The following is a 10,792-nucleotide window of genomic DNA, read 5'->3' as shown; positions in this document are numbered from 1 at the left end:
TAAAACATCGTTTCGTATCTAGCTTGTGCCTTTTTAGATAAAAACAAACGGCCTGCTTCGCAAGTGTTCCCGGAAGTCTTGCGATGTTGCGCCTCTGGGTTTAAAAACTCTGTGGCGAGATCTCGGCACCATTTTGTGAAGCCACTCAAGCCTGCGAGAGTTGTGGTGGGAATATTTGTATTTTGTTGCTAGTGAGCTAGCGAAACTTGGTGTGAACTGTTAACGGCTGACCAAACATAGCTTGCTATTTTTTTTAAAATATATATATATATTTTTTACAATAGCAATTAGCTAAATTAACGTTAAAAGTAGTCTCCTAACTTTTAAAACCCGAAAGTTAGTTATCAGCCTACGGATGTCTGGAGATAATATGTCGGGCGGCGGGAGCGTGGTTCGTGGCCCAGCGGGGAACAACGACTGTCGGATCTACGTGGGTAACCTGCCGCCTGATATTCGCACTAAAGACGTGGAGGATGTGTTTTATAAGTACGGGGCGATCCGAGATATCGATCTGAAGAACCGCAGAGGAGGACCTCCGTTCGCTTTTGTGGAATTCGAGGATCCCAGGTAAATTAGCTTGACTTTGCTAAAAACATAATTAATAATCCGCTTTCAGAACAAAACCGGTAGCTAAGTAGCGGAAAGGGAGCGACTAGCAACCCCTTAGCTACCTCGTGTTGAGGCGGAGATATTGGTTGGTGTTTTGTTGCCAGACAGTTTATTTTTATTTTTACCAGAGTTTTAAGAATATATACTATATATATAGGTTATTTGAACTTTTTCTACTATGGTCAAGAGCCAAGTTATTGAGGTGGTTGTCGTTTCCACAGTCCATAATTCTGGCTAAACGGAGAGCTGCGCAAGATGGCGATGGGCCGGACACATGACTTTATTTTCCCTTTTCAAATGAGTTAAATGCATCTGCCATGGAGTCCAGTTAGTTTGGCCCAACCGGCCTGCCGTAGTTTGGCCCAACCGGCCTGCCGTACTTTTAAAAGTAATCGCGGAAACATATTTAACTGGTTTTTCTTCACCCTGCCAGCACCTACTTGTTTTATTGAGCACCGATGCACCAACTCGCCTTTTTAACTTTCTTATGCTCAGCCCCATTATTCTGCGTGAGTGGCAGCCTGTTAACCCAAAACCGTCTGTTTACCGAAGATATCAATAATAATAATAATCAATAGATATTAATAAGGTTACTACTATGTGAGAGCGTCCGCTGTTCGCATGGGTTGATGGTCTACGGTGACATGTTGCTGGTGTAAAATCAAAAGTGAAACATTATATTCTTCTCGTGGTTAACAATCATTGAGGGTGTAAAATCTAACAATTTGTCCCAGTCTTTTTCAAGATGTGGCTAATTTTAAGGCACTTTTTTTTTGAGGAAAAACGTTTTATTTTATTTTACATTTTTATTAGGAATCATTGTTTCTAACTGGCTGCGGGGTAATTTGATTAGCGTTAACATCTGTAACACGAGAGACACATTTAACATGTTGGGGAGATTTAAAATGGAAGCCCATTCATTTTGAAGGAAGGAAGCAAAGTGGGCGAGGGGCGGGACCAAAGTTGGGTAAAGCTGAACTTCATGCAAATAATCCGAGACATAGCATTGTTATTTACCAATCCAAGCTCACTGTAGTTTCCATCCCCTACTGGATTGGCTGTTAATACCTATCACCACCTGGCCTGATTGCTAGCGCCAACATGAGGACGACGCAATCATGGCTATCCGTTAGTGGGCAGCCTAGTGGTTAGTGTTGGACCTGTTTTTCTTTTTTCTCCTTTATTTAACCAGGTAGGTCAGTTGAGAACAAATTCTCATTTACAACTGCGACTTGGCCAAGATAATTAAAAAACAGTGTGACAAAAACAACAGTTACACAAAGAATAAACAAAAGTACAGTCAATAGAAAAGTCTATATACATTGTGTGCAAATGAGGTGAGATTAGGGAGGTAAGGCAATAAATAGGCCGTAGTGGCGAAATAATTACAATTTAGCAAATAAACACTGGAGGGATAGATGTGCAAGTAGAGATACTGGGATGCAAAAGAGAAAAAAAGAACAATATGGGGATGAGGTAGTTGGATGGGCTGTTTACAGATGGGCTGTGTACAGGTGCAGTGAGCTGATCTGACAGCTGAAGCTTAAAGTTAGTGAGGGCGATATGAGTCCCCATCTAAAGTGATTTTTGCAATTTGTTAGTCATTGGCAGCAGAGAACTGGAAGGAAAGAAGACCAAATGAGGCATTGGCTTTGGTGGTGACCGGCGAAATATACCTGCTTGAGCGCGTGCTATGGGTGGCTGCTGCTATGGTGACCAGTGAGCTGAGATAAGGTGGTGCTTTACCTAGCAAAGACTTATAGATGACCTGGAGCCAGTGGGTTTGGTGATGATTATGAAGTGAGGGCCAGCCAACGCGAGCATACAGGTTGTAGTGGTGGGTAGTGCATAATAGTGTCCAAAGAATGGCCAGAAGTATACAGAATGGTGTCATCTTATCGATCGATGGAGCTAGTTAGCTGGCTAGAGGACCGCTAGCCGTGGCTAACAAAGACTGGTAGCTAGTTAGCTGGCTAGAGGACCGCTAGCCGTGGCTAACAAAGACTGGTAGCTAGTTAGCTGGCTAGAGGACCGCTAGCCGTGGCTAACAAAGACTAGTAGCTAGTTAGCTGGCTAGAGGACCGCTAGCCGTGGCTAACAAAGACTAGTAGCTAGTTAGCTGGCTAGAGGACCGCTAGCCGTGGCTAACAAAGACTAGTAGCTAGTTAGCTGGCTAGAGGACCGCTAGCAGCGAGTTAGCTGGCTAGAGGACCGCTAGCCGTGGCTAACAAAGACTAGTAGCTAGTTAGCTGGCTAGAGGACCGCTAGCCGTGGCTAACAAAGACTGGTAGCTAGTTAGCTGGCTAGAGGACCGCTAGCCGTGGCTAACAAAGACTAGTAGCTAGTTAGCTGGCTAGCTCCTGATGGACGTTCCAGTTATAACTAATAAAATGGCAAAAAAATATCTGTACCACATTGGGTGAGTTGCAGGAAAGTATATTTAGATCGAAGTGAGATGAAGATGTAATGAAAAAAGGCCGGCTGTTGACACCGATATACATGTCCTACTGCGTCGCCATCTTGTAACTGAAAGGTTGTCAGCTCTGGGATTCGATCTTACAAGGTAAACATCTGTCCTTCTACCCCTGAACAAGGCAGTTAACCCACTGTTCCTAAATCAAATCAAATCAAATTTATTTATATAGCCCTTCGTACATCAGCTGATATCTCAAAGTGCTGTACAGAAACCCAGCCTAAAACCCCAAACAGCAAACAATGCAGGTGTAAAAGCACGGTGGCTAGGAAAAACTCCCTAGAAAGGCCAAAACCTAGGAAGAAACCTAGAGAGGAACCGGGCTATGTGGGGTGGCCAGTCCTCTTCTGGCTGTGCCGGGTAGAGATTATAACAGAAAATGACCAAGATGTTCAAATGTTCATAAATGACCAGCATGGTCAAATAATAATAAGGCAGAACAGTTGAAACTGGAGCAGCAGCACAGTCAGGTGGACTGGGGACAGCAAGGAGCCATCATGTCAGGTAGTCCTGGGGCACGGTCCTAGGGCTCAGGTCCAGCATGGTTGAATAATAGTAAGGCAGAACAGTTGAAACTGGAGCAGGAGCATGGCCAGGTGGACTGGGGACAGCAAGGAGTCCTCATGTCAGGTAGTCCTGGGACATGGTCCTAGGGCCCAGGCCAGTTGAAACTGGAGCAGCAGCATGGCCAGGTGGACTGGGGACAGCAAGGAGTCATCATGTCAGGTAGTCCTGGGGCATGGTTCTAGGGCTCAGGTCCTCCGAGAGAGAGAAAGAAGGAGAGAAGGAGAGAATTAGAGAACGCACACTTAGATTTACACAGGACACCGAATAGGACAGGAGAAGTACTCCAGATAAACAAACTGACCCTAGCCCCCGACACATAAACTACTGCAGCATAAATACTGGAGGCTGAGACAGGAGGGGTCAGGAGACACTGTGGCCCCATCCGAGGACACCCCGGACAGGGCCAAACAGGAAGGATATAACCCCACCCACTTTGCCAAAGCACAGCCCCCACACCACTAGAGGGAAATCTTCAACCACCAACTTACCATCCTGAGACAAGGCCGAGTATAGCCCACAAAGATCTCCGACACGGTACAACCCAAGGGGGGAACCCAGACAGGCCGGCCACAACAGTGAATCAACCCACCCAGGTGACGCACCCCCAGGGACGGCACGAGAGAGCCCCAGCAAGCCAGTGACTCAGCCCCGTAACAGGGTTAGAGGCAGAGAATCCCAGTGGAAAAGGGGAACCGGCCAGGCAGAGACAGCAAGGGCGGTTCGTTGCTCCAGAGCCTTTCCGTTCACCTTCCCACTCCTGGGCCAGACTACACTCAATCATATGACCCACTGAAGAGATGAGTCTTCAGTAAAGACTTAAAGGTTGAGACCGAGTTTGCGTCTCTGACATGGGTAGGCAGACCGTTCCATAAAAATGGAGCTCTATAGGAGAAAGCCCTGCCTCCAGCTGTTTGCTTAGAAATTCTAGGGACAATTAGGAGGCCTGCGTCTTGTGACCGTAGCGTACGTATAGGTATGTACGGCAGGACCAAATCAGAGAGGTAGGTAGGAGCAAGCCCATGTAATGCTTTGTAGGTTAGCAGTAAAACCTTGAAATCAGCCCTTGCTTTGACAGGAAGCCAGTGTAGAGAGGCTAGCACTGGAGTAATATGATCAAATTTTTTGGTTCTAGTCAGGATTCTAGCAGCCGTATTTAGCACTAACTGAAGTTTATTTAGTGCTTTATCCGGGTAGCCGGAAAATAGAGCATTGCAGTAGTCTAACCTAGAAGTGACAAAAGCATGGATTAATTTTTCTGCATCATTTTTGGACAGAAAGTTTCTGATTTTTGCAATGTTACGTAGATGGAAAAAAGCTGTCCTCGAAATGGTCTTGATATGTTCTTCAAAAGAGAGATCAGGGTCCAGAGTAACGCCGAGGTCCTTCAGTTTTATTTGAGACGACTGTACAACCATTAAGATTAATTGTCAGATTCAACAGAAGATCTCTTTGTTTCTTGGGACCTAGAACAAGCATCTCTGTTTTGTCCTAGGCTGTCACTATAACTGATTTGCCTAGTTAAATAAAGATAAAATGTGCTGCTCGGGTTCACTGGGGGTCTTTTCACACATTTTTCACGGAACAGCCAATCAGACTGTTACATTTTATGTATTTGGTCTGGTTGGTTTCATGGCAACTGTGCAGACATTAAACAACTCAGTGAAAACAGGTAGGCTGTGGAATGTGCTTTTCACAAACTGATGCATAGGCAGCAGAGTGAAGTAGCGAGCTAATTGACAATTGGCCCTCTCAAACTCTGTCTGTGTTACATCTTTCTCTCTCCCTCTCTTGGTGTCTGTCTCCCAGGGATGCTGATGATGCGGTGCACGGTCGTGATGGTTATGACTATGATGGTTACCGTCTCCGGGTGGAGTTCCCCCGTAGTGGGCGTGGTGGAGGGAGAGGGGGTGGTGGCGGCGGCAGGGGTGGCGGCGGCGATGGAGGAGGAGCCCCAAGAGGTCGATACGGACCTCCCTCACGGCGCTCAGAGTACAGAGTCATCGTCTCAGGTCTGTCTTTACCCCTCCCGTCCTGTCTTTACTGTGTTGCCCCTCTACCACCTCCTCCCTCTCCAGGTCTCCTCCTGTCTTTACTGTGTTGCCCCTCTACCACCTCCTCCTCCCTCTCCAGGTCTCCTCCTGTCTTTACACTGTTGCTCCTCCTCCTCCCTCTCCAGGTCTCCTCCTGTCTTTACTGTGTTGCCCCTCTACCTCCTCCTCCTCCCTCTCCAGGTCTCCTCCTGTCATTACTGTGTTGCCCCTCTACCACCTCCTCCCTCTCCAGGTCTCCTCCTGTCTTTACTGTGTTGCCCCTCTACCTCCTCCTCCTCCCTCTCCAGGTCTCCTCCTGTCTTTACTGTGTTGCCCCTCTACCTCCTCCTCCTCCCTCTCCAGGTCTCCTCCTGTCATTACTGTGTTGCCCCTCTACCACCTCCTCCCTCTCCAGGTCTCCTCCTGTCTTTACTGTGTTGCCCCTCTACCTCCTCCTCCTCCCTCTCCAGGTCTCCTCCTGTCTTTACTGTGTTGCCCCTCTACCTCCTCCTCCTCCCTCTCCAGGTCTCCTCCTGTCTTTACTGTGTTGCCCCTCTACCACCTCCTCCCTCTCCAGGTCTCCCCTCTAGTGGTAGCTGGCAGGACCTAAAGGACCACATGCGCGAGGCAGGTGATGTATGTTACGCTGACGTGTTCCGGGACGGTACCGGCGTGGTGGAGTTCGTACGCAAGGAGGACATGACCTACGCTGTCCGCAAGCTGGACAACACCAAGTTCCGCTCCCACGAGGTAGGTCAGAGGTCAGAGGTTGGTCTGGACTCCAGGGGTGGAACACTGTTGGTTGGAGTTCACACTCTATACTCTATGTGTCTCTCATCAGGCAGCCTTCTCTCTCTCCTGTGTGTTTAGGGAGAGACTGCGTATGTGCGTGTGAAGGTGGACGGACCTCGCAGCCCCAGTTACGGACGCTCCCGCTCTCGTAGCCGTAGCAACGGGCGTAGCAACGGGCGTAGCAACAGCCGTTCGCGCAGCTTCTCACCGCCGCGACGCAGCCGTCCCTCGCCACGCTACTCGCCACGACACTCCCGATCACGCTCCCGCAGCTAGACACAAACCACATACACACACCTCCAGCCCAGCGGCCCCCAGGGATACATCAGACCAGGAGATGGACAGGCGCCGCCCGGTGGACATCCTAATGAATTACACCTAATGTTCCCTCGGCTACCTCTTGTTCTTTCATCCCCGTTTCCTGGTCTAGTTTGCCCCAGCTGTGGTTTTGGCTTATGACCTCTGTTCTCTTTGTATCTGCTGACCCCTCATCTTCCCCTGCTCTCTCTCCTATCCCCCCCCCCCCATCCCCATCTGTGGAAAGGGCTTTAATTGTTCTGTTTCTGTTAGTTTTGACTGGGGGGGTGAGATTTAATTTTGTGTTTATGTGGTGAGGGGTGGTATTTTCTTTGGCCTGTTGTGGTGTCTGTGATGTGTTGTTGTGCTGACCTCTGACCTGTCTGTCGTGTCTCTCTGTAGAGATCACAGGAGCAAGCTGATAGGCTGCTGGGAAACAGGAAACTGTTCATATTAGGATTAACAGGAGGAGCAGGAGGAGTCAAATACCAGCCAATGGTATGACTGCAGTAGTCTCTCATCCAATCAGCTGTCAGACCTGATGTTTTAGTGACCAGTAATATTATTAAACTGGTTTTAACTTTCTACTCTTAACTCTCTCATATTAGAGTGCTTTGCCACCTCTCCTTCCCTCAATCCCATCCTCCCCTGGTTTTCTATTCACGGTTTCTGGTCAGAGTAGCATGCATGGCAGTGTGTGTCTGTGGAGGTAGTGCGTGGGTAGTGCGTCGGTAGGGTAGTGTAGTGCGTCGGTGGTGGCAGTAGCAATAGGATAGTGTGTGTGTGTCTGGCATTGTTATTAGTGGTTGGTTAGTCTTGGTTCAGAGAACTTTAGTTATAATGTTGAGGTGAGTTTTCTTCTGTAAATGTCTTCTCTTAAACACAGCTTTCAGAGCCAGCAGGTTGTGATGTAGCTAGACTTGGGCGGTATACCGTATTTGACTATACACAGATATTGATTCAGGGACCGGTTTGGGTTTTTAATTCACCTTCTATAATGATATTTGAACGTTTGATTTGTTAAATGTGATACGCTGAGTGTAGTGTCCGTTTTTATAGTTGACTTGGCTACTTGGGTCATCTCTCGCCATGCCACTTTCTAGCCCCACCTCCCCTGTCACTCAAGGAGCATAATTGTTGTTGCTTGACCAGGAGACGCTTGCGTTCATGTTTGCATGGTCAATGTAACACGTGCAACAATGTTGATAACAATGCTGTTTTCACTTTGCTTCTTAATATAAATCCACTAGCGTTCCATAATTACACCATTAGTTTGTTTCTTACATCTGCAAATTTGTATTTTCATAGCAAGTTGGGCCTATATCTTGTTAGCCGCTAACTGCTAGCTGGCTAATAAATGTACCGAGTCAGAGCAAATGTAACTAGCTATACAGCCTGATAATACCAGTAATGGTGTAGAACTAAATTGGCATGTTGGTACAACAGTATTTTCGAAACCAGAGGAACATGTGAATGTCAGTTACATGAAGTAACTAAGAGAACCTTCAATGTAGCCAAAGATTAGAGTCCCATAGGAAACACTGACCATCACTTTGGTTCCTACCCTGTCACAATAACTCCTCCTGGCATTTTCATGTCAAACAACACAGTATTCCAAGTGCCCACTATTATATTCAAACTATAGAATTAACCCTTCCTAATCATTATTTCCTTTTATTTCAACAGTTCACCCAAGTGTTTTGCTCTAAATCGCAAGTCCAATTGCAACATTTGGTTAAAAATAAGACCTAGGTTTTTTTTTTGTTGCCCATATTGTGCAGCCAGTCTTACACGGCAGTGTGGAAATGATCTCAAATGAGTGCAGGAAACGCAGAAATGTATGAATGTTTTTGGTTGAATTGAACAGTATAAAGCAGAAAAGAGACCAATTTGGAATCACATATGTATTAGGTTGGTACCAATATTCATAAAGAAAATTTAAGGACTTTTATTAAAAAAAAACATTAAATACTGGCATACCATTTTTTTTTTTTTTTTTTTTAATATTGTTTTTACACCGTGATATAATATTTTGGCCATATCGCCAAGCCCTAACTATAGCAGGTTATGATAGTGTGGCTGATTGGCTGTAGCAGGCTGTGAGTGATTCTAACCTGTTGCTCCTTCCTTCTCTCTGTTGGGTGATCTGTCTCAAGGAGGGCTGTGATTGGAGGAGGGCTCTGTCTCCCCGTCCTGGAGCCAATCAGACCTTCAGGATTCAGGATCAGAGCAGGGATTAGGATTAAGGATGGAGAGAGAACGCGGAGTGGGACAGGAGCATAGGATCGGGACCAGCCCCCAGGCCACAGCCCAGCCCACTGGAACCTAGATACTAGACCTAAGTCACTCAAATGGCTCTCAAACACCCAAAATTAGTTTATTTCCCCCCCACCCACCCGTGTGGACTCCACAGCGTCCTTCTAGGATCCTGACCAGCGTTCTTTTATTTAAGTGGAGCTCAACGCAAAACCAGGAGTCTGGCTCAGGATGGAGGGAGGCGCACATAAGGAGATTGGTAACTAGAAGGGAATTATAATCTGGGGGGGTTAAATGTTTGTTCATTAAAGGGATGGAGGGTAATGTGTTTCGTTTGTTTGGAGGGAGGGTGTGTTTATTTTAAAAGGTTTGCATTGTTTCCTCAGTAGATTTTATGATTAGTTTGTTTACCAAGTTGGTAATTTTTCATGTTTCAGCACCTCTTCAATAAAGTGTCTTCGACAGTAGCTGGTCTGTGTGCCTCTGATTCTTGTTCCGGTTGATTCTGCTACAGTAGCTACAGCAGGGATGCAAACTAGTCACCTTTCGGGTGCCGTTTCCAATCCAAAATAGGTGACCTACGTGATTTGTGTCGATCCAACGAAACGTTTTAGGGGGGGGATCTTTGAATCACTATTGGCTGTCAGTGAATGAGTGATGTGCGTTTGGACCAATCCCGGCTGTTTCCAAGGCTCAGCCAGTCGTTCACATGACAACAGAACGCAGCGCCCGACTGAAGAGAGAAGAGACTTGTCCCGTTACAGCAGCGCGACTCCCTGAACGGTAACTGAGGTAACGGAAGGTGAGAGACCGGGGCGAGGTAACGGTAAGGTGAGAGACCGGGGCGAGGTAACGGAAGGTGAGAGACCGGGGCGAGGTAACGGTGAGGGACCGGGGCGAGGTAACGGAAGGTGAGGGACCGGGGCGAGGTAACGGAAGGTGAGGGACCGGGGCGAGGTAACGGAAGGTGAGAGACCGGGGCGAGGTAACGGAAGGTGAGGACCGGGGCGAGGTAACGGAAGGTGAGAGACCGGGGCGAGGTAACGGAAGGTGAGGGACCGGGGCGAGGTAACGGAAGGTGAGAGACCGGGGCGAGGTAACGGAAGGTGAGGGACCGGGGCGAGGTAACGGAAGGTGAGGGACCGGGACGAGGTAACGGAAGGTGAGAGTGAGCTGGATCGGTTTCTCCGTTAGATAACTTATCCAGAGAAATGTTGAGCAACATTAGCCAACTTAACTGATCAAATCATGTAGTTTATGGTGTGAAAAATGAGCTGGCTGATTGTCAGGCGGTTAATGGTACAACATCAGATGAGCCAACGTTAGTAACCGAACCAAATTTGCAATAGTATTAACTTGTAACGTTATGACTCCTTGCCTTTCCTCAAGTTATAACCCGTTAGGTGCTTATTGGACCCTGCCAATAATGTTTTGGATTATTTTTGAATGAGAATTATGTGAAAATGAGGCGTTGTTTGTTAACCCGTTAAGTGTAGCTGGGCCTGTCTTAAACTGGATGCCACTATAGAGGTGAAAGACCACACTCTTTCCCTCTACTTCAATACAGTGGTATAAAGTGCTATGCCAGGTACCTGCCTGAAAGAGAGAAATTATACCAACAACTGGTCTCAATGCTCTGCTGGCTCATTGTACAACAGATGTCCACAGGCAGAACGTGTACAATGTAAATATGTTCAGTGTAGCCCCAAAAATATTGCTTTTGTTGTGTTGAATTTGACAGTAATACATGAGGGGGGGGGGTTATTAC

At 47.1% G+C, this 10,792-nt stretch overlaps 1 protein-coding gene across 2 annotated transcripts; it reads left to right on the top strand.

Moving 5' to 3' along the window:
• Positions 1-9,491, top strand: LOC124007093 (serine/arginine-rich splicing factor 1B). Of its 2 annotated transcripts, XR_006833868.1 has the most exons (5): positions 1-567; positions 5,456-5,658; positions 6,257-6,429; positions 6,550-7,266; positions 8,925-9,491. XR_006833868.1 is itself a non-coding variant. In XM_046317387.1 (4 exons), the coding sequence occupies exons 1-4, from the start codon at positions 356-358 to the stop codon at positions 6,745-6,747; spliced, it is 786 nt and encodes a 261-aa protein (XP_046173343.1). In that variant the 5' UTR covers positions 1-355; the 3' UTR covers positions 6,748-9,491. The 2 variants fall into 2 exon arrangements, 1 of the variants encoding a protein (XP_046173343.1); XM_046317387.1 differs by having other exon boundaries at positions 6,550-9,491.
• The last annotated feature ends 1,301 nt before the right edge of the window (positions 9,492-10,792 follow it).

The sequence above is a fragment of the Oncorhynchus gorbuscha genome, linkage group LG20 (genome assembly GCF_021184085.1).
Source record: "Oncorhynchus gorbuscha isolate QuinsamMale2020 ecotype Even-year linkage group LG20, OgorEven_v1.0, whole genome shotgun sequence".
Lineage (NCBI taxonomy): Eukaryota > Metazoa > Chordata > Actinopteri > Salmoniformes > Salmonidae > Oncorhynchus > Oncorhynchus gorbuscha.
Note: the sequence above shows the minus strand (reverse complement) of the source record. Positions and strands in the feature narration are given on the sequence as shown.

What these genes read in the sequence shown, in the direction of transcription:
- LOC124007093 (XM_046317387.1), top strand. Translation starts at nt 356, where the DNA reads ATGTCTGGAGATAATATGTCGGGCGGCGGGAGCGTGGTTCGTGGCCCA. An exon ending in GTGGAATTCGAGGATCCCAG is followed by an intron (nt 568 to 5,455) that starts GTAAATTAGCTT and finishes TCTGTCTCCCAG; the next exon opens with GGATGCTGATGATGCGGTGC. An exon ending in GTACAGAGTCATCGTCTCAG is followed by an intron (nt 5,659 to 6,256) that starts GTCTGTCTTTAC and finishes CTCCCTCTCCAG; the next exon opens with GTCTCCCCTCTAGTGGTAGC.